At 38.8% G+C, this 24641-nt stretch overlaps 1 protein-coding gene across 1 annotated transcript in view; it reads right to left on the reverse strand.

Moving 5' to 3' along the window:
• The window catches only part of MAP4 (microtubule associated protein 4), a 193728-nt gene that overhangs the window by 98538 nt on the left and 70549 nt on the right, over window positions 1-24641 (reverse strand). Inside the window, 1 exon segment of the mRNA XM_042978817.1 lies at window positions 8205-8273. Coding sequence (XP_042834751.1) covers window positions 8205-8273 — 69 coding nt within the window.

Genomic DNA, 24641 nt, shown 5'->3' on the forward strand with positions numbered 1-24641 from the left:
AGAAGTGACTAAGTTAGTGATACTTCTTCATATCGGCTTGTCCTCTTTCCAATTTCACTTTTCCTGGTCTCCTCTTTTTTTCCATGGGATCACTTCTCAAAATAAACTACCTATACACAAAGCCCTTGCCTCAGCCTGGATTTTCTCCCAGAAAGTAGAGACTAAAAAAGGCCTTTAAAACAGGCCTTTAGAGGCGTCTGGGTGGCTCAGTCGGTTAAGTTCCTGGCTCTTGATTTCGGCTCAGGTCATGATCTCACAATTCGTGGGTTTGAGCCCACATCGGGCTCTGCACTGACACTAAGGATCCTGCTTGGGATTTCTCTTTCTCTTTCTCTCTCTTCCTCTCTCTCTGTCCCTCCCTCCCTCACCATCTCTAAATAAATAAATAAACACATAAACAAACTTAAAAACAAAAACACAGGCCTTTAAAGGTCCGTTCCTTCCAACTACCTTTGTGAACTTCGTTAGCACTTAGAAGACCCACTGTGATATGACAGGCTGTGTTAGAAAGAGCATAGGGCTCATCAGCCTACGTTTGAGTTTGAGTTCTATCATTAACCTAACTTCAACTTCTTCAAATGAAAAATGGATATACTGTTATACATTCGAAAGAGTTAATAAACTCCAATATGCTATACAGAGGACAGTTATCCTTATCATTCATGAGATTTTTTCATCAGAAAAATCTGTTCAAGTCTACATTCAGGTAAAAATACAAGATCAACTTACAGAAGCTGTGTGTGAATATTAGTTCTTTGAGTAAAAATCCTCTGGTCTCTGATACAGTACGGCTGTATCTATAAATGCTTTCATTTTATAAGAAAGGAGAATGTACTCGTATATTACTTATGAAATTACAAATAAAAGAAAAATATTCTATATCTACATATGCCTGTTGTCATAAGGTAGAGTTTCATTCCACAAAAAGAAGCAAATTATATAAACAAAGTTATGGTTTAAAAGGTATATCAGAGGGGCACCTGGGTGGCTCAGACGGTTGAGCTTCTGACCTCGGTTCAGGTCATGATCTCATGGTTTGTGGGTTGGAGCCTCGCGTCAGGCTCTGTGGTGACAGCTCAGAGCCTGGAGCCTGCTTTGCATTCTGTGTCTCCTTCCCTCTCTGCCCATCCCCCGCTTGTGCTCTCTCTCTCTCTGTCTCTCAAAAATAAATAAATAAATGTAAAAAAAATTTTTTTTAAGTATGTCAGAGTAGACGACCTGCTTCTGGGTCAGGGTTATATACGTAGCAGAGCAGCTCCCTCGCTGTGATCTACTGAAAGTCAGCCCTTGACACAAAGGTTTGTAAAATTTTCTTAAAAAAAAATTTTTTTTATAAAAAGCATATCAGAATAATGGATTCACGAAAACCTCAGGAAGAAGCTATTTGGTCTTATTCAATACCAAGTTCCAAAAGACACTGAAATCAAATGGCTCACTGTACAATTAAACGCTCAGTGCATGAGCTGGTTTCAAGGGAGTCCTCAATACCCTAAAAGTGAATGTAACATGTTGTATTAATGGGTATATGTGGAGTTTTCTGAGAAGTTCTACATCTTTATCAGAAAACCATGAAGCAAAAAAACTTTAAGAAACATTAGGTGTTTGTATCTTACTGATGTGTCTCCAACATGCAACTTGTATCTGGAAAATGAAAGAAAGTAATTAAACTTTTGTTTCCAGGATTTGGGGATGAGGCAGGGAAAAGGAGGTCTTGCCATGTCTATATCTAGGAACACATCGTGCAGCTTTATGTTTGGGCTTCATTTATAAGTTATAATGCCAACTTAGAGGTTGGTTACAATAGCTGCTCAGAAATTCTAACATTACAGATTTATTTTTCTGCTAAGATTTCACATTTATGGTTCCTGAGAATTTTTCTAATGCTAAATTCCTTGCATTCTATCTGATGCTACAGGAGACAGTGATGAAACCCCTAGGACATCATTTGTGCCAGGACATTCCAACAAAGCAGTTTAGCAGTTTCATCTTCCCCTGTTGATATGACCAGATATCACATCACGTTCAGAACAGTTCTCACAATAAAAACCCACCTCATCAGTTCATTATGGAAACCACCAGTAACACTGCCATTTGTGGAGGACTTAGTGTACTGCATCTAGCTTAGCCTCCATGGTAGCACAGACATTTATTCCACAAATAATTTGTGATTAAGTCTTGTTAAGCTTTCACTGTAACAGAAACAGCATCAATATAAAATTGAGGATAATCCACTCTTACATGTGACTTAGAAATGAAGCTGACATTCTGTGCCTGCCCCACCAGTCCTATGTCTTTGTCCAGAACCCTCTCTAGGCTTCCAGCTCCAATGTATTATCAGGTCTACAAGGGGAAGAATCCAACAGTAGCCAGATTTCATCTCACTTTCATCAAAATGAATACACTAGTAAGATCTAAGAATTGTCCTGATCACCAAAACCTTTAATCCTAGCATACTTATAAGAAGTTAGTCAGGACTATGAATTATTATTTATAGTGTTTAAATTCTTGTGCTTTAAACATAAGAATAGATTGTTAAGCCTTCTTAATAAAAGAAAATCTAAGCAGGAGCCTGGCTGGCTCAGTCGGTGGAGCTCCTGATCTTGGGGTTGTGAGTTGAAACCCTATGGTAAGTGTAGAGATCACTTAAAAATAAAATCTTAAAAACTGGGGTCGGGGGGCAATTGGTTAAGCATCCGACTTTGGCTCAGGTCATGATCTCACAGTTCATGAGTTCGAATCCTGTATCAGGCGATCTGCTGTCAGCAAAAAGCCCACTTCAGATCCTCTGACCCCCTCCCCACTTGCTCATGTAGGCGCGCACGCTCTCTCTCTCTCTCTCTCTCTCTCACACACACACACAAACACATACACACAGGGAAACCTAAGGACATTAAATTGAACTTTCTTAGTAAACAATGTGCCAAGCTGAAAAATGTTCTTTATACCATGCAAATTACCTTTGGCATAGAATCTTTTCAATGTCTTAGTTCAGTCAACATATTGCATTTGCAAATCTACCTACTGTAAAGAAACAGTAACCCAGAAATGGGTAGGGAATTGGGCATTCTGTTGAATTCTTCCCAGAAGCAGCATACTAGAGATCATCAAATAATAAAGTTACAAAATTAAAATGTCGTTGAATGTAACAGTTTCAAATGATAATTCAGAAGGCATTTTAGGAAGACTGTGAACCTGAATTTTAACTGGACTAAACTAAGCACACACATGTAGTCTTAGAAGGTATTGAACAATAATTGATATGCCATGAAACTCTTTTGGATTAACTGCATGTTGCCACTCTGCCAACTGTTTTTCTCAGCAGATACCATAAAATATCAGTCATTTGGGCTTACCTAATACAGATTCTGGATGAAAAGGAGTTATTCTGAGAATCAAAGATACGTAAGTGAAAATGAAAATGTCTGGCAAAGAGTAAAATGCCCATACAACTATGAAATTATTTTGGGTGGGATCAGAAGCTTAGACTGAGAATTCACTCCTCAAGTCTTTATTTGCCAAACTCATGTCTTAGTCACATCATACTTCAGTAATTAAGACTCCAACCAAAATCCAGTCTGTAAGGTGTTAATGTAAGATGTTTATTAGTGTAATTTATTTATTAGCACAATGATCACATTAAAATGTCCCCAAATACAAACTGTTATAGTCTAAAGTCACAAAAAGTATAAACTCAGGTGCATGAATGAGGTTATATAAAATGTTATTTATAAACAAAGTTCTACATCTTCAACATTGGGCGAAAGAAGAAAAAAGAGAGAGAAAGAGAAAGATTACAAATAAGAAACATATTTCAATAGAACAACCTGACCAGTCTGGTAACCTCACACTCAGGTACGCCCATGATGACAACACAGCATATCCTTACAGAACTGGCTACTTTGTACAAAGCTATACTGAAGCAACATGAAACATCCAAGAGAAACAGAGCTAACAATGTACATGGAATTTTAGCTGTTATTAGGGGAAATTTTCAATTCCATAAATAAAAAAACATATTTGGGGAAAAAGAGTCAAACAAAAACAAAGCAAAATGGAAACCAAAATGGAATAAATCAGTGTCAGCAATGGAGCGTGAGTGTGTCCCTTCAACCACTGCCACAGTAGGGTGGCCCTGGGCTTCTCCAGCCACCTGTCACTTGCACAAGCTGTAGAGACTGGTTAGAACAGTTAGAAAAAGGTCAAAGTCGATCCTTAAAAGTTAGCACTGCCAGTTTTGCAAAGTTCCTAGCCAAAAAACCAAAACCAAAACAAACACAGAAAACCAAAACACATACTGAACAACTAACTGCACACCAAAGGGCAAGTGCTAGGTTTTATCTGATGGGTGCTCTCCTACAGTTAAGAGTTTTATATTTTATCAACTGCTTCAGAGGTAAGCATAAGCAACGTCCCTCAAATGTGCTTCCTCTAAGTGTCTTTTCTCCAAGAACTCACAGAAGGAATTCCTGGCAGAGGAGCAAGCTCCTGCTTGTGACCAGAAGAGGGAATGCTTCCTGAATTCCAGAAGTCATTGCAGGGACTCGGTTTAAACTTTCATAATATTCTGGTTTTTCCATCTCAAAAGTAGTTTTGTGTCAGAGGATCTAAAATAATGTACATCTCAAAATCTACCTAGAATCTAGTGCCAATTATTTATCTTAATCCAGAACAATCAATAATTTGGTTGACTGTGACAACCTGCATAATCAATTAGAGGACAGAAACCTGGAGCGTTTCACATTCTGGTTCTTAAGCCAGAACTCCTGTAAGATTTCAAACCTTGGCCCAGGTATTATATTCTCTAAAAATCTCTCTGCTAAAAATCCAATCAAAGGTTATTATCTGAAAAGCTCCACAGTACTTTTCCCAAATAGTTCTTCTAGATTTTTTAGCTATTAGTGTGGGAAAACAAGGAACAAGTTTAAGAAAGTGCCATTGGGCTCTGTGCTGGCAGTGCAGAGCCTGTTTGGGATTCTCTCCCTCTCCCTCTCTCTCAAAATAAGTAAAATAAACTTAAAAAGGAAAAAAAAAAAGGTCTCATTGGGACAATCCTCAGAACGCACTGAGTATAAATGCTAATTTGTAAAGGTCTTCCCATGTGATCCACCAGTCCCCCTGGAATGCTGTAAAAAGGCTTCTCCAGAAACCAAAGGGATTCAAGACACTACCTGAACAGAGTTTGCATCCAATCTGAAAACCACGTCATTAGAAACCTGATAAGTTGGTTGTAGTTGTTCAGTGAATTGCAATATACTTTCATTCTCATGTTTTTACAGAAAAAGTTGTTTCTATCTGTATCAACATCCCAGTAGTCTATACAGGATTCCACTTTCTTAAACTTCTCAATTCTTATTTTGATAGTTCATGATCATGTTATGAAAGTAACTTTGGTTATAAAATTTCATACACAATAAAAGGTTGTCAGATTTTCAAGAGAATCTAAGCCTCTAGACAAATAAACCGTCATTTCGTAATAAAAACAATTTCAGCCCAACTTACAAATAACAAAAGATGATTTAATTCGAGGAAGTACTTTTCAAAGTTTAGTCAGAGCTACTCTACATTAAAATAGCTATCGTTATTCAGATTTTAGTAAGGTGGAGAGAATTAGAGGTAAGCCTGAAAGACTGCACTTCCCTAAAAGCAAGCTCACAGAGGGAGAGGGGAGGGAGAGGAAAAGGGAGGGTCACTGCAGTACTGGTGGACTCAATCCCTTTATGAAAGCACACGTTCTCATTTGGTGTTACAATATCCTGATTCATTCTGAAGAGCTGAAAAAAACACATGGAAAAGGCCAACTCAAAATGTTTAAAAAAAAAAAGAAAAATGTGAGATTTGAATGAAATGATAAAATGAGTTTTCAAAAAGAACAAGAAATAAAAGACATTAGATGCCCAAGGATTCATCTTGTACTCTGTGCTCACAAAGGGAAAGGAGGTTCCATCAAGCCCTGCAGAGCACAAGAGGAAGCAGGTGGTTTGCTCAGGCAGCAGCAGAAAAGGCCCCGAAGAACTACCCTCTGCTTCTTCTACATCGTGTCCAGGAAGGAAAAGCAAAGCTCTGCAAAATGCTGCAGGTTTTAGAAGTGTAACGGTGCTTAGGAAAGATCACTGGTCTGGTGTTGCAGCAGCCCCAGTGTGGAGAGACACGCTAGGCTTCTAGGAGGAGAAAAATAGAAAGGGAGGAAGAAGTAGGAAGGGGAAGGAAAGGGCAGAAAAGCACAGGTCATTAGTAAACAGCAAGTTCAACATAGCAAGATGCTCATACACCCTTTATATGCTATCAGCGGAGCTGGTCTGCTCTTAGGACTAGAGACAACATCCTGAATAAAACAGAAATGGGAGTTTTTCAAAATGGCACTGAGCTATGTGCTCTAGTTAGTAATGGCCAAATCAGAATGAGGTCACATCATGCTCCAAAAACATGCACTCTTTGTCCCCTCCCTACTCATTCCCACCCCCCAGTGAAACATGCATATTTTCAAAAGGTCAAATTCAGAACACACACATCTTCCCAGGTATGCAAACCATACTCTACCGGCTGCCATCATGTCAGTGGGCAATTCATAAATCCCTGGGTTCTTTTCTGCCACCAGGGAACTAAAAGTCTTGAAACAGTAAGGGCCAGGCTGCATGTTTTTCCAGTTCAATTTTTTCCGTGCTAGTAAGAGTTGGCAATCGGAAGCAATTGCTACCCAAAGTTTGGGTCTCTTCTGGTCATACTTGACATCTTGCTGGGGAAGAAATCTACTCTAGTTTTGATAATTGTTTCCTCTCTGGATGAAAATGGCATCCACTCCTTCAACTGGCTAATCAAATCAATCCCCTCCAAGCCTTTTCTTCCCCCGGCACTGCCTCTTTGTTAAAGAAAGCTGAACTTACACATTTTTTAAAAGTTCATGTTCAAGCTTCTCCTTTAATCACAGGTATATTTCCATAAATGTTTCCTTAAAACTATACTACATAGATGACTCTGCTTTCAAAGCAGGCACAGAAACAGTCAATAATACAACAAAGGTTATCAAATAAATACAAAAATTTCTGTTCACAAAACTGGAAGACAAGTGTCACTTCTGGTTGTTTTTAGCTTTTAAAGTAAAGAGTTTCTAAGTTAATGAGCTGCTAATAAGGATGTTAATGTCAGTGGGTAAAACTAACATTCACAACAAATGGAAACCAGCCATCAATATATCTGAGGTACAAAGATAGAGAGGACATTTTGAAAGGTCACAGAATAAAAAATAAATCCTGGAATAATTGCTGTTGCTAAGAGGAGGCTTTCTGGAAGCCTTACAAACAGAAATCGTATGGCGGCTCAAGAAAAGTCTTCTCAAGGCTGAGGTATGCATACAAGGGAAACACAGACACAGTATGTGTCTAGTGCTTGCCTCCAGTGCAGCAATGTGAATCGAATGTTATGCCCCAGTTAAGGGCACGCTCTGTTGCAAAGAACAGTTTGCTTGACCATTAGAAGTCTATTCATTTGGGTCAACAGTGTCAGCCTGATTACAACTGCAAAGTGCAATTATTTATAAAAATACAACATGACTCTCATAATGGCTACCTAAGAGAAGGTTTGCACAGTACATCCCTATGGATCCTGCTACTTCTTCGAGAATTCTGCTCTGGGGTCAGAGAGCTGGTGCTAGTTATGAGGTGGAAACCCATAGGAACTCAGTGCCAGCTGACAGAATATCAAAGCCTTAGTAATTAATAGGCTGGAGCTAAAGTTAGAGACAGATTTCAAAAGTAGCAGTTGTGGGGGGGGGGGTGTGGGGAGAAAAAGACCGAGGGCAAAATAGAAAGGAAAGAACTTTTAATTTGTGGCTCACAGATTTCCCAACATCAAGCAATGGCAAGCAAGCTAAGTGCAGTGGGGAAAAGCCTGTGTAAAGAGCTGTAGTGGCCAAAGGCCTCCAATATAACATATTTTGATGATGATTAGTTTGCATCTATAATCGTAGTTTTAAGATTGATCCAGCTCTTGTGTGGCACAACTACAACAAATATTCAATACCACTCTTTCTTCTGTTGTTAGAGATGTTATGTGGCAGATGCCTTGGATTTGAATACATCCAACAAGAACAACAAAACCCTTAGAGATAATTCACATGCCTCCCTAACAGTCTTCCTCAAAGAAGCTCATCAAGGTGTTTACTGTGACTGTTTCACCTCCACATTTGGGGAATCCGGGGAACCACTTACCCGCAGTATCATTCCCTTCCATTCCATGATCACCGTTGGCTAGCCCTGTTGCTTTAGAGGATGGCGTACCTGCAACAACCACAAAGAATAATTAGCTGCTGTGACAGACAGCAGTATGAAAAACACACTCCCCACTACCTAACTAGGTAGAATTTTGTCACTCTTCATAGCATGAGCTTAAAGCAGATAAATGTATGTCCAAAATTTAAAGATCCAATAAAAGAAAACCCAGAAATATAGAACACAACGGAGTCATTCATTTTTACAGGACCCAGACTCTACACTATAGAAGAGCCTTTCCTAATAAGCAAACTGAAATCCTTTCTGTTCTGTAAATTGTCAAAGATTACCATTGTATTCAATTAGAACCACTATTAAGCACCACAGATTTTGTATCTGTGATTCAAATCCAATGCTCCAAGGGCACAGGGCCATTTGGAACTCCCACACAAAGAGTCCAGGGCATCATCGTTGCTCCTGAGGGTGAGGATTACACAGTCACCAGTAGCACTACTGGAAGCAGAGAACTTTTTTTTTTAATCTTACCTATTCTGATAGAGTATAGTTGTGTCACATTCCCTAATAACTAAAGACATTGAGCATCTTTTCACGTTTATTTGCCATCCCTTTCTTTAGTGAATTGAATGGTCAAATTTTTTGACCACTTTTCTTTGGGTTGTTTTCTTATTATTTAGTTTTGAGGATTCCTTATACATTCTAAGTATCAACCCTTTATCAGATGAATTCTGCAAATATTTTATCCCAGTCTATAACTTGAATTTTCATTCTCTTAACTGTGTCTTTTGCTTTGCAAACTGTGTCTTACCCGTATTTTCATTGTCTTAACTGTGTCTTTTGCTTTAAATTTTGATGAACTCGAATTTTTCATTTTTCCCTCATGCTTCCTTATATTTTCAGTGAGGTATCTAAGAAATCTTTATCTAACTCAAGGCCACAGGATTTTCTCCTACGTTTTCCTCTAGAACTATTATAGTTTTCAAATTTAGGCTCCATATTAAGGCCGATGATACATGATAAATTTTGTATATGGTGTAGCTACAGGTCTAGATCTGTATTTTTTGCCTATGGACATCTAATTATTTCTGTATAATTTGTTGAAAAGACTATCCTTATTCCCTGAACTGCCATTGCATTTTTGTAGTAAAATCACATATACTATGTGTGGATCTATTTCTGCACTCTCTTCTATTCCACCGGCCTATAAGTCTATCCATTTTTCCAATACTACAATGTCTTGATTACTGAATCTACAGTATTTCAAAAAGGTCATGTGAGTCCTCTATAGTGGGTCTTTTCCAAAATTGTTTTGGTTATTCTAGTTTCTTTGCTCTACTATATCATGAATGAAATTGCGTTACTACATAGACGAATATAAGGATGTACAACCTTTTCTTAAAGGCTTTGACCACATCTAACACTTCAGCAACCCATCTAGCTCTGCGGTCAGCTTGCCAACCCAAGAGCTTCTCATGAGTCCCTCTCAAGAACTTAACAGAGATATTTGTCTTTTTTTTTCTTTTTTTTTTAATCTTTATTTATTTTAGGGAGAGAGAGAGAGAGACAGAGTGCGAGCAGAGGGAGGAATAGAGAGAGAGAGAGAGAGAGAGACAGAGAGAGAGAGAGAGAGAGAGAGAGAGAACCTGAAGCAGGCTCCAGGCTCCAAGCTGTCAGCACAGAACCCGACACGGGGCTCGAACTCACGAACCACAGGATGGTGACCTGAGCCAAAGCTGGACGCCCAACCAACTGAGCCACCCAGGTGCCCCTAGAGATATTTTTCATAAAACAAGTAAAAATCTGGAATGTATGCTACAAAAATATAAAATGCAAGATTTTACTTTGAAAGACAAGAAACTATACTGTCCAACCTTCTGACTCCCACAGATCCAAGGCAGAAATCTTTCACATAAACTCACTGAAAATATCTTTCATTCTGTTATCTCAGATAACAGAGGAACAACTACAGAAAACCTAAAGAACAAGGCAGACCAAAAAGAGATTATCAATTAACTGGAGGAAAAAGAAAATAAAGGAATGAAAGAGAACAGACTTTTATTGAATATCCACCATGCATTAGGTACCATACTAGGGCTTTACATACTGTTTTACTTATCCGGAGAGATACCAACTATGTTCTATCCCACATTTATGCCAAATATGGGATAGAACATGTTTAGCATAAATTTTCTTTTACCCTCACAAAGTACATTTATAAAATTTATTCTTCTTAGCTCAAGAAAGAACACATATTTTAAAAAATCTGCCTCATTTTAAAATACAGATTGTAAAAAATAAAATAAAATGCAGATTATAGGAAAATGCAAATTACAAAAAATACCATCTTCTGGTCATGAGCGTGATAAAATCTTTTTAAAATTTAATAGCCAGTGTTGGCACAGTGTAAGAAAACAGGTAATCTCATACACCACTCAATGAATATAAATCGGAACAACCTTTTATGAGACAACTTGGCAGTCTATCAAATTTTGATATACTTGTTTAACTCAACAATCCATTTTAGGTACATAGTTCAGAGAAAGACATAAAAGTGCACAAATATGAATGTTAATGAGATGTTGACTATGGCACTGTTTAAAAAGTTACAAATGCCCACTGACAGATTCACTAAATTATGAAATAATATGCAATTTTAAAAGAAATGAGGTAACTCTTCCTGTACTGATATGGGAAAATGCCAGACCATATTAAGAAAAAAATTAAACCAGGGTCGCCTTGGTGGCTCAGTCAGTAAAGCATCCGACTCTTGATCTCAGCTTAGGTCTTGAACTCAAAGTCATGACTTCAAGCCCCACATTGGGCATCATCATGGGCATGAAGCCTACTTAAAAGAAAAAAAGAAAAGCAAATATGGCATAATAGCATTATAACACACACGCACACACAAATAATCAGAAAAAATATGAAAGAATATATCCAAACACCACTGATGGGGAACCAGAGATAAGGACAAAAAGGAAGACTTAAACAAACAAAAAGTCCTGTTTTAATTGAGCACATTAAAGAATTTTATAATACTTCTAAAAAAAAATTTTAAGTTTATTTACTTAGAGAGAGAGAGAGAGAGAGAGAGAGAGGCGCATAGAGGGGCAGAGAGAGAGGGAGAGAGAAAGAATCCCAAGCAGGTTCTGCACACCCAGCATGGAGCCTGATGCAGGGCTGGAATCCACCAACCACGAGATCATGACCTGAGCCAAAATCAAAGAGTTGGACACTTAACTGAATGAGCTACCCCGGCGCCCCAGAGCACATTAAAGAATTTAAGAGTAGGGACGCCTGACTGGCGTCAGGCGCAGAAATGGACCCACAAACGTATGGCCAACTAATTCTTGACAAACCAGGAAAGAATATCCAATGGAATAAAGACAGTCTCTTCAGCAAATGATGCTGGGAAAACTGGACAGCAATATGTAGAAAAATGAATCTGGACCCACTTTCTTACACTATACACAAAAATACACAAAATGGATGAAAGACCTAATGTAAGACAGGAAGCCATCAAAATCCTCGAGGAGAAAGCAGACGTTTTAAAACCTCTTTGACCTCAGCTGCAGCAACTTCTTACTCAACATGCCTCCAGAAGAAAGGCAAATAAAAGCAAAAATGAACTACTGGGACCTCATCAAGATAAAAAGCTTCTGTACAGCAAAGGAAACAATCAGCAAAAGTAAAAGGCAACCAACAGAATGGGAGAAGATATTTGCAAATGACATCAGATAAAGGGTTAGTATCCAAAAATCCATAAGGAACTTATCAAACTCAACACCCAAAAAACAAATTACCCAGTGAAGAAATGGGCAGAAGACCTGAACAGACACTTCTCCAAAGAAGACATCCAGATGGCCAACCAATACAGGAAAAAATGCTCCACATCACTCATCATCAGGGAAATACAAATCAAAACCACAATGAGATAGCACCCCACACCTGTCAGAATGGCTAAAATTAACTCAGGCAACAACAAATGTTGGTGAGGATGCAGAGAAAGAGGATCTCTTTTGCACTATTGGTGGGAATGTAAACTGGTGCAGCCACTCTGGAAAACAGTATAGAGATTCCTCAAAAAGTTAAAAACAGAACTACCTTATGACCCAGTAATTGCACTACTAACTACTAGGTAATTAACTAAGGGACACAGGTGTGCTGTTTCAAAGGGGCACATGCACCCCAATGCCTATAGCAGCGCTATCAAAAATACCCAAAGTATGGAAAAGAGCCCAAACGTCCATCAACAGATGAATGGATAAAGATGTGGTTTGTGTGTGTACACACACACACACATACATACACACAATGGAGTATTATTACTCAGCAATCAAAAAGAATGAAACCTTGCCGTTTTCAACAATGTAGATAGAACTAGAGTGTATTACGCTAAGCAAAATTAGAGAAAAACAAATATATGACTTCACTCATATGAGGACTTTAAGGTACAAAACAGATGAACTTAAGGGAAGGGAAGCAAACAGGGAGGCGGACAAAACATAAGAGACTCTTAAATATGGAGAACAAACAGAGGGTTGCTGGAGGGGTTGTGGGTGGGGGGGATGGGCTAAATGGGCAAGGGGCATTAAGGAAGACACTTGTTGGGATGAGCACTGGGTGTTACAGACTGGAGATGAATCACTGGACTCTACTCCTGAAATCATTATTGCACAATATGCTAACTAACTTGCATGTAAATTAAAAAATAAAAATTTTAAGTAGCTAATAGTTACAGAATTCTATAATAGAACACTATTTAGCCATTAAAAATGAAGTTGTAGAAGTATATTTATTAACATATTTGTAAATTAGCAATCTACATGTGCAAAATAATAAAATTATTTTGTACTACACAAAATTATTTTGTACAATACAATCCCATTTTGGTAAAAAATAAAATTACATATTTAAAATTAAAAAAGAGAATGGATAGAGAGAGCCAAATGAAGTTCATAGGTCATCCTCAACATACTACCACAAATACTTAAACATGGCAGGAAAGATGGCTCAAAAGAATAAAGTAAGAAAAGACCTAGAAATCAAGAAGGTTACCATCCAGTGGACCAGAAATTACAAGGAATATCCAAGAAGCTGAAGCAAATGGGATCACACTGAAGAAGAAACCACAGCCCGAAGGCGGCCCAGGAAAGCAGGACTGCAAGGTCTTCTGCACTTGGACAGCAGGCATGATGGGAGCGCCATTAAAAGCTACCAGGCCAGGCCCCATTTCCCCCATACTTTCCTTCCCTCACCCCACAACAGTCAGCCTTGTGCCAACCTCCAGAACGAATGGGGAGCCCCCACACTCCACCTGGCAGCACAGCTGTATCCCTGTCAGAGGCAGGTGGTGGAAAAAAAAAAAAAAAAAAAAAAAAAAAACAGTCATGAGGAATCTCAAATAGACAGTAATGCCACATACCTGAGGGAAACTATCACCAAAAGAATAAGGCATCATCGCATTCAAAGAGAATAAACATCACTCAGGGAAACAATGTTGATACAGAAATAAGAGACTTTTTTTTTTTAACATTTATTTATTTTTGAGGGACAGAGATAAGAGCACAAGTTGGGGGGGGCAGAGGAGACACAGAATCCGAAGCAGGCTCCAGGCTCTGAGCTGTCGGCACAGAGCCCAACACAGGGCTCAAACCCACAAACTGTGAGATCATGACCTGAGCTGAAGTCGGATGCTTAACCGACTGAGCCACCCAGGTGCCCCGCAAACAGGAGACTTTTTTTAAAAACTACCTCATTTCCCTCAGAAGGTATAAAGAAAATATCACACATCCATGAAACAAAAGCAAGCCCCTGAAAAGTAAATTCTCTCATGACTGAGTAACAAATCATCTTCCAGGTTAGGTAGTTTCCAATTCTTGGCTTTCATCAAACTTTAAAGAAGTTTTAATGTAGTTGCCTTCTGATACGACATTGAAAATAATTTCTAATAATAATGACTTACAGAATCCTTAACATATAACTCAAAGAACTGAGGACATTTCCATAGAGACTTCTATTCCCACACACTTAGCCATGTGAATAAAGTTTTTTCACTTTAGAATCTATTAAAATAGGAAGAGAGGGGCGCCTGGGTGGCTCAGTAGGTTACGCACCTGACTCTTGATCTCAGGGTCAAGAGTTCAAGCCCTGCGGTGGGCTCTGAACTGGGCATGAAGCTAACTAAAAACAAAAACAAAAACCAATAGGAACAGAAATTACTGCACCCTCTTTCATCCTAGCAAAAAATAATTATCCAAAGATTCATGACCTAATTGAGAAACCTATTAGACCCCCAAAAACATTTCCAACCAAATTCAACTTTTATGGTTAGTAACAATTTACCAAAAATCCTGACACATGCCATCAACTGTGTACTACTACTAGTAACTGTGATAATAACTTTTCTTCTGGATCAAGTTAATATTTAAAGCCTTATGGTTACAGGAACTTTTTAAATTAAAATTTAAGCTTACATACATATTTTGTTACAAAAACACAATAACAATCAAGAAAAACCTATCAGTATAAAAATGTATTATTCTAAGATAAAAGTCTATGACAGACATGGACTAGAAATAAGAGTTCAAGGAATCGAAAGAAGGATTTACATTTCCAATGATAATGAACAGCTTGCTCATACATTTTTAAAATACATGATGAGGAGAATCAAAATGCTATATATTTAGGAGCATTTGGATGCATTGAAAAGAGCAGCATAACTTATTTTTATGTGGCAAAAGTGAAACATTCTGAAAATGACATGCTTTACAACTACCTCCTTTAGCCAGAGCTTTAAATATCAACAACCTCCAGATTGGTATCCCGAGCCCAGAACTCTCCTCTGAACTCCAGACTCTTATCTAGCTGTCTATTGCTCTTCTCCTCTTGGGTATCTTCTCTACTATCATGTAACTCACGCTCAGCAACTCTCGACCTAAATTTCTTATATTCCTCTAAAAATCTACCTTTTTTTTTTTTTTCTTTTTCTTTGGAAAAAGAGAGAGAGACTCTTAAGCAGGCTTCACGCTGGACAGGAGACCATCACTGGGCTTGATCTCACAACTATGAGATCATGACCTGAGCCGAAATCTAGAGCTGGACACTTAACTGATTGAGCCACCCAGGTGCCCCTCAAAATACTCTTTCTAGAGCTTTCCCAATCTCAGATGATGGCAATTCATTTTTCAGTCAACCGTGCTAAAACCCTTGGGGTTATCCGGGATTCATCCTTGGCAATGTAAAAGGAGCAGTTTGGGTGGCATGGCATGGGCTACTGTAGGATGGGAAGGGGTTCAAGAAAGAAGGAGACAGGTAGTAGATACATCCTTTTCAAAGGAACAGGGAAAAAAAGAAGCAAATGAGATGGGCATGGGGTTGAGAAAGGACTTTTTTTTTTTTAAGTGAGAGAGAAAGCATGAGCTGGGGAAGAGCAGAGAGAGAGAGAGAGAGAGAGAGAGAGAGAGAGAGAGAATCTCTAGCAGGCTCAACACTGTCGGTGCACAGCCTGATGCAGGGTTCTAACTCATTAACGGTGAGATCATGACCTGAGCTGAAGTTGGACACTCAACTGAGTGAGCCACCCAGGAGCCCCTGATTTTTTTTTAAGGAAGTTAAAAATTATGGTCTATTTGATGTTGATGAATGACCCAGTTGAAACAGAGAAACTGATGATGCAGGCAACAGAAGAGAAAATGGCTCTAGCAGTGCCCTAAGTGAAAGCAGTTCGCCCATAACAAGAGGAAGAGCAGAGGAAAGGGCAGAGGGGGGAGGTAGGTGAGGACCTGCAGCAGGGGGACTGTGCAGAAGTTCTCTTCTGACTGAGTCTATTGATCCTTTGTTGTAAAAGTCATTGGCTGAGAATATGAACAGGAGGGCAGGTGCTGGAGGTTTGAACAGAAAGGAGATGATGTGAAACAGTCACCTAAGAAAGTGGAAAACTTTACAAATTCATATGAATTAGTAGCAGAGTCCTCAGGTTCAAAGTTCAAGCTCTTTATACAAATGAAATAAGACTCATTTATATTTCCTGAAAATAATATTTATATGTCTAATAATTTTGTCTTTGAGTTACATAAGTAAATGTTTAGTTTTGAAAAATAGCATCTATAAGACATTAAATTAAGCAGAGTATGCATCTGTGAAGATGGTGTGGTTTCATAGAAAGAACATGAGGTTGAAAATCAGAAGATCTGAGTTCAGTTGTGGTCTGTCACTATTAACCAAATGATCAAATCCAACTCCCTTGTGCTTTCTAAGCCTTAGCAGCCTCCCCTGAAAAATGTGATAGTATCTATCTCCCATGGCTATCAAGAAGACGAAATCTACTAATACTGGAGGAAGTATTGTGCCAACTATAGCGTTATGCAAATGTTAACAAATGTTATTATTTCCATTGTTATTAACAATGATCATCTATAGTTGATCAATCTGTACACTAACTGTAGATTAACTGCAGACTGATCACTAAACTATAAAGTAACCTTGGTAGAACATAAAAATATAAAAATCTAGCTTAAGTGACATTAGTAGACTAATAATTGTGCATCTAAGAAATAAGAAACTTATCAGAATAAAAAAAAAAGCAAAATAAGGAGGTTAGAAGAAAATAAAAGAGAGACTGAGATTCTACCATACACATAACACCTAACAGTCTAAAAAGAATCCAAGCCCAGGAGAGAGGAAGGAAGGAAGGAAGGAAGGAAGGAAGGAAGGAAGGAAGGAAGGAAGGAAGGAAGGAAGGAAACATAGGAAGGGAGAAAGAAAAACATTACAACATAAAGATAAGTAGGCTTTGGGGCACTTGGGTGGCTCAGTCAGTTGGGCGTCTGAGTACGGCTCAGGTCGTGATCTCGCGATTCGTGAGTTCAAGCCCCACGTCGGGCTCTTTGCTGACAGCTCGGAGCCTGGAACCTGCTTCAGATTCTGTGTCTCCCTCTCTCTCGCTGCCCCTTCCCCCTGCTCATGCTCTCTCTCTCTCTCTCTCTCTCTCTCTCTCTCTCTCTCAAAAATAAATAAATATTTTAAAAATAAATAAATAAGTAGGCTTTAGGGTAAGAAAGAGGTTCACTGTGCATTACTGGGTAAATCCTAATTCAAAAGATGCTACACTGCCTTCTTTCACTAATTCCCTCAGAGGAACATCCATTTCATGAAATGAAATCTTTCTCAGCTAAACACCTATAGCACTGAAAACAACACAATTTTTAAATAATCACGCGCCCTGAGAAATAAAGACATTCAAATTCACTGGGTTTATTTTTGTGTTTTGGAGTTTTCTTGTTTGTTTGTTTTTAACTCTCTTCTCTCACAAGTGATTTTAGAGTCCCACAGCTGGCAAATCAGGCAGAGAAGGGAAGTGGCAAGACCCTGAGAGGGCATGTGTGCTGTGAGGAAGACAGCCACGGTGAGTCGGCTTTGGGCAAAATGGGGGGGGTGGGGGGGGGGGGGCAGATTCTGCATGATCTCGGCACAAGGGCACCTTCTAGCGCAAAAGTCAGGCCTGTTCCAACATCGCCCTCTGGTGGCCAATAAAGCTGGTTGCAAGGCTCTGCAAGAGAAGGCCCATCAGCTAAACAAGAATCTGCAGTATCTAGTTATCATTCTTTCCAGGACTTGGCTTAGGCCCTCCCTCCTGGATCAATGTTTCTCAATCTTGGGTGCATCAAAGTTACCTGCAAGGGCCTGTTAAAACACAGATTGCTGAGCTCCATACCCAAAGTTTCTGATTCCAGGTGGGTGGGCCTGAGAATTGTACCTTAACAAGCTCCCAAATGATGGGATCACTTCTGGTCCAAGGACCACACTTTGAAAACCACTGTCCTACGATAGAACATTTAATAGAAAAAATTCTTAGCCCCCAAAACCTCCTAGAATTCTCTCAATCTCACAAGTACAATTAAGCACAGAGTACAGAAAACTTAAGTGACTTGTGCACAGATTTGCCAATTATTTGTGTCTAAGCATCAACAATGTGCTAGATGCTCTTTCAAACATCTATGACAATGATGTGAATGAACAAAAGTCACAGAAATATTATTGTTTTGTTATTCACGTGTAAAAGAAAGCTGTCTTTTGTTTCCCTGGCCTAGAAAATAGAGCCATACAGAGGTGATAATGAACAATGATTAAGTGGATAACATTTCTGAAGAAGAAAAAAACAAGTAATACATAAATCCTGAAAAAGTATTTTGAGAACTGTTTTGCAAGGTGACAGGCATTTCAGAAGTAATATGACACCAGTTTTATTTCCAGGTATTTGGCTCTTTAGATGTTTTATGGGGTAATAAGAAGAAGATAAAAATATTCATGGAAACAAAACTGAACAGTGGTAAAATGGAAAAGAGATATAGTATAGTATATCCACAAAAAAGGCCTAAAACCAATGAAAAATCCAGTGGCAACAAGCACCCCTAGCACCCACCCACGTTGTGAAGGGGAGGGAGGCTCTGAGAACTTACTGTTTCCAGGTCTGGGGCAGGAAATGTACGTCGGGAGAAAAAAGGCAACTTTTCCTACTCTGTGTTAAGTGTCATAAAGGTAGCCTGCTTGCTTACCCCCCATTTTTAAGTCGTGGGCAATTAGGGTAGGCATGTGAGAATTCAAAGAAATAAAAACACCACTGTCCAAAGAATTCCATTACATGTTGTAACCTATTCAACTGCCCTTTCTATTCTAGACGCAGGAAACTGATTGATAACTTTCCACTGACTGGCCTAAGTAAGCCTGCTGGTAATCACACCTGGACCGCCAGTGATAACTTCATGAATCTCACCCAATAACAAAATCAAACTTAAAGTTGGATATATAGTAAAACATGAAGATAATGAAGTCTAGGACCCTTCCATCACTTCTGAAGAAGTATTCAGAAGAAAAAAACATGTTATTTAGAATTCTCTCCAAGCAAAACACAAACATGAACCCAACCTATCATTTGGGCAAAACCCATGAGAGAGATAATCTATAAAAGTTAGACTCACAGTAAAGAAGCCCCCATTCACTGAGAACTCACTCACTGTCCCAGATTTCTACAAGACGAAATAAAGAAATTCTTTTCCTTTCTTCTTCAAGGTCTCCCAACAGCCACCTCTCCTTTTCCCACTTATTCTTAACCAAATCTTCTACAAACAAGGTGGTATAAAAATAAAATTAGAAACTTATAATTTAGTTCTAATGTAATTATAAACTTTGTATTATTCTTTTTGAACAGGTTGATAAATATATGTGTACAAAACCCAAGTGGTCCAAAGGGATATACAGTAAAAATAAGGCTCCCTCCCACCTCTACACTCTAGCCAGCTACTTCTTCCCAGGTAAACACTGTTACCAATTTCTAGACTAGTCTCCCTGAGTTAATGAACTTTTAATTACAGTAATTTTAATTACAGTTATAGGCTATTCATATATTAAAAATATTAGGGGAAATTTAATTTTTATAAGCAAAATAGTTTCTAAAAATCTTTCCTCTTCTAGGGTTAATGAAACACAGGTCAAGTCACCGAAGATGAAGAAGCACAAGAGAATCTACTGCTGCCACATCACGATGTTCACCCACCTAAGCTGAGGCCCAGGAGGTGGAAACAACGCACAACTAAAGGAAAAGAAAAAATGAAATCCAAAGGAAGACATGGCCCTCAAGGAGACAGGGAGGTAAGCACTGGCTCTCCTATGTCAGAGCATGTGAGGGAGAGATGCTGGGTTTAACAAGCAGGTAAGAATTCAACTAAAAAGTTTAATGATAGGCTAAAGGCTAAGTGAAGGGCTGTATGACAGTCTAGGGTCCCTAGCATCCACAGACAAAAGGGAAGTTCAAACATCTGCACAGATGGTGCCCAGATGCTGGTAAGACTGGAGACGAAGTGGGAGAGTCTCCTTCTGAAGACCTGGGAGAAAGCCACCACTTGACTAGTGTAAAGTCCTGACCACCACCCCCAATCTTACCCTGCCCTTCTACCCCATGCAAACAAAAGCTGAGCTGCTTGGGGGAAGAAGTGTGTCAAACCCAGTCAGTCCCAGGGCCTGGGCTAAGGCAAACTGTAGCTGGGGAAAGAATTAGAGTTAAGAAGAAGATACCTTCTTCCCCTAGGGGAGCAGTAAGTCCTACCCAAGACCCTGCAGGATATCGTGAGAAGACCCTACCACCTGCAAGAGGGTATTACTGAGAAAGACTCAACCATGCACACAGGATCACACCTGAACGAGGACCAAAACCAGAGATATCAACAGTCCTGTCTACTTCCAGGCTAGGACTTTTCTGGGAGGGGCAAGTGCATGGAGAAACAGCCTTCCAGCCTTTCGGGGCACAGGTGTCACAGGGACACCAAAAGCTAAGAGTGGAACAAGAACACTGAGAAAAACCTTTCAGCACCCCACTCCCCACTCTAAGCACAAGGAATGGAGGAATCTCAAGCCAGTAATACACTGAAGATAATCATAGTAACAACAAAACCCAAACCTAGTTCAACTCTATCCTAAATGGACTCAGTGCTGTGTATTAATTACCTAGTGAAAGAAGAGACATGCCCACTTCCAGGCATAAAGATTGTTTTCTCTCAGTGACTACAGTTTTACATGTGAAGTCCAGCATTCACTCAAAAATTAAGAGACACATAAAAAATACAAAAAAATAAAATAAAATAAAATAAAATAAAACAAAACACTGTCAAGAGACAAAACAATCAGACTGAGAAATGACCCAGATGACCCAGATGTTGACCCAGATGACCCAAACTATCAGACAAGAGATTTAAAATAATAATGAATACTGTTAAAGGTCTATAGTGGAAAAGATAGAAATATGCATGAACATATGGGGAACTTCAGCAGAGACATAGAAACTATAAGAAAGAGTCAAACAGAAATGCTAGAAATTATAACCAGAAAGAAATTAAAGAATGCCACTGATTGGGCTCCTGGGTGGCTCAGTCGGTTAAGGGTCCGACTCTTGGTTTTGGCTCAGGTCATGATCTCACAGCTTCCTAAATTCAGATTCATTCTCTCTCTCTCTCTCTCTCTCTCTCTCTCTCTCTCTCTCTCTGCCCCTCCCCAGCTTGTGCTGTCTCTGTTCCTCTTAAAAATAAACTTAAAAAAAAAAAAAAAAATGCCACTGAGGGCTCATCATGAGATTCAATGCAACCAGGGCCAGTGGGAGGGGTGGGGGAATCAGGAAAGTTGAAAATAGGTCAAAAGAAAGTACTCAAATGAGACACAAAGAGAAAACAAAGGAGAAAAAAAAAAAACAAGAGCATCTAAGAGCTGTGAGGCAATACCCAAAAATCTAAGAAAAATGTCATTGGAATCCAGGAGAAAAGAGAAAGAATGAGGCAAAGTAATTTAAAAGATAAATACTCAAAAAATTTCCAAACTTCATGAAACACATCAAAGCACAGATCAGGCTCAGAGAACCCCAAGCAGAACAAATACCAAGATAGCACCTAAATACAACATATTCCAACTGCTAAAAAACAAAGATAAAGATAAAATCTTGAAGGCAGCCAGAGGGGAAAAAGGGGAACAAAATCAAGATTAAAAAAGATTTTTCAGAAACTATCCAAGCAGGAAGACTAACTTTCCTAAATAAAAGAAAGAAGTCACAAAGAATATGATACCTTGGAAAGGTATCTTCCAAAATTGAAGGCTGGTTTTTCGTAAACCAAGGCTGAAATAATTCACTGCTAAAAGACCTGTGTTAAAAAGAAATGTTAATGGAATTCTTTCAGGAAGTATGGTGTTAGATAGAAATCTGGATCTATACAAAGAAATAAAGAATGCCCCAAATGGTAAAAATTAGAGTAACTATAAAAGGTTATTTCCCATATATTTTTTTAATGTTTTTATTTATTTTTGAGACAAAGAGACACAGAGCATGAGCAGTGGAGGGGCAGAGAGAGAGGGAGACACAGAATCTGAAGCTGGATCCAGGCTCTGAGCTGTCAGCACAGAGCCCGAGGCGGGGCTCAAACTCACAGACTGTGAGATTGTGACCAGAGCCGAAGTCAGACACTCAACCGACTGAGCCACCCAGGCACCCCTCCCATATATTTAATCTAAAAAATAACTGACAATCTACAGCAAAAAGAGTAACAAAGTACGTTATTAACATATGTAAAATTAGGTATATGACAGTAAAAGAAAAAAATGAAAGAGGAATTGGACATTTACTGTTTTGCATGGAATTTTACTCTATATATGAAATGGTTCAATATTACTGGAAGGCAAATTAGAAGAAGTTGAAGATATACACTGTAAACAGTATGTCAAAAATAAAAGAAATATACATAATAAGCCAATATTGAAGTTAAAAACATAATCATGGGGAGCCGGGGTGGCTTAGTCAGTTAAAGCGTCCGACTTCGGCTCAGGTCATGATCTCACAGTCCGTGAGTTCGAGCCCCACGTCAGGCTCTGTGCTGACAGCTCAGAGCCTGGAGCCTGCTTCAGATTCTGTGTCTCCCTCTCTCTCTGCCCCTCCCCTGCTCATGCTGTCTCTCTCTGTCTCAAAGATAAATAAAAACATTAAAAGAAATTACAATCACAATCATAAAAAACATTCAATTAATCCAAAAGCAGATAGAAAAACAGAATAAAGAACAGATAGAAGAAATAGAAAGCAACTATCAAAATGACAGATTTAAATCCAACCATACCAATAATAACATTAAATATAGTCTAAAATACCAATGAAAAGACAGAGATCTTCAGACCAGCTAGAAAAGCAAAATCCATCTATATTCCATCTACAAGAAACCCATTTTTATTAAATATTAATAAAGAATGCCCTGAAAGTCAAAGGATATATGGAAGTGCTGAATCACTATACTGTACATTTGAAACAAATATAACCCTGTATGTCAACTACACTGTATGTGTACATGACAACAGATCTTCAAAATACATGAGATAAAAAAAACTAGCAGAATAGAAGGGAAAAAGAAAAAAATCCATAAAACTCTGTGGAGACCTCAACATCTCTCCCTCTCAGAGATCATTACAAGTAGATATAAAGTCAGTAAAGATACAGAAAACCTAAACAACCCTATCAACCAACTAGACTTAATTGGCATAAAAAGAGTACTCCACACAGTAACAGCATCATATTATTTCAAGTGCTCACAGAACACTGACCATGACAGGTCGTATTCTGGACCATAAAACAAACCATGACAAACTGAAATGAACTGAAATTTCAAAGGATGTCTTTTTTTTTTTTTTTTTAATTTTTTTTTTTTTTTAACATTTATTTATTTTTGAGACAAAGAGAAACAGAGCATGAACGGGGGAGGGTCAGAGAGAGAGGGAGACACAGAATCTGAAACAGGCTCCAGGCTCTGAGCAGTCAGCACAAAGCCCGACGCGGGGCTCGAACTCACATACCGAGAGATCGTGACCTGAGCCGAAGTCGGACGCTTAACCGACTGAGCCACCCAGGCACCCCTCAAAGGATGTCTTCTGACCACAACAGAATTAAACTAAAAATCAATTATTGTGAGATATCAGGAAAATCTCCAAACATTGAGAAATTAACATATTTCTAAATAACCCATGGCTCAAATGGAATCCACAAGGGAAATTAGAAATTTTTATTTTTATTTTCTTAACATTTATTCATTTTTTGAGAGACAGTGCCAGTGGGGGAGGGACAGAAAGAGGAAGACACAAAACCCAAAGCATACTCCAGGCTCTGAGCTGTCAGCACAGAGCCCGACGCAGGGCTCAAACTCACAAACTGTGATATCATGACCTGAGCCGAAATTGGACACTTAACTGACTAAGTCACCCAGGAGCCCCAGAAATTTTTTTTTTAAGAGAGAGAGAGAGATTTTATCTATTTGCAAATCAATGTGATATACCACGTTAATAAAAGAAAGGATTAGAACTGTATGATCCTTTCGATAAATACAGAAAAAGTATTTGACAAAGTACAGCATCCTTTCTTGATAAAAACCCTCAAGAAAGTAGAGACAGAAGGAACATACCTCAACATCCTAAAGGCCATATATAGGAAAGGCCCACAGCTAATATCATCTTCAATGGGGAAAAACTGAGAGCTTTCCCCCTAAGGTCAAGAACATGACAGGGATGTCCACTCTCACCACTGCTCTTCAACATAGTATTGCAAGTCCTGGCCTCAGAAATCAGACAACAAAAAGAAATAAAAAGCATCCAAATTGGCAAAGAAGTCAAACCTCCACTCTTCACAGATAACATGGCACTACATGGGAAACCTGAAAGACTCCACCAAAAAAATGCTATGTGAATTCAGCAAAGTCGAAGTTATGAAATCAACATAGAAATCAGTTGCATTTCTATATATCAATAATGAAGCAGCAGAAAAAGAAATCAAGGAATAGACCCCATTTACAATTGCCCCAAAACCCTTAAGATTCCTAGGATAAATCTAACCAAAGAGATAAAAGATCT

This window comes from Panthera tigris, chromosome A2, assembly GCF_018350195.1.
Source record: "Panthera tigris isolate Pti1 chromosome A2, P.tigris_Pti1_mat1.1, whole genome shotgun sequence".
Taxonomy (NCBI): Eukaryota; Metazoa; Chordata; class Mammalia; order Carnivora; family Felidae; genus Panthera; species Panthera tigris.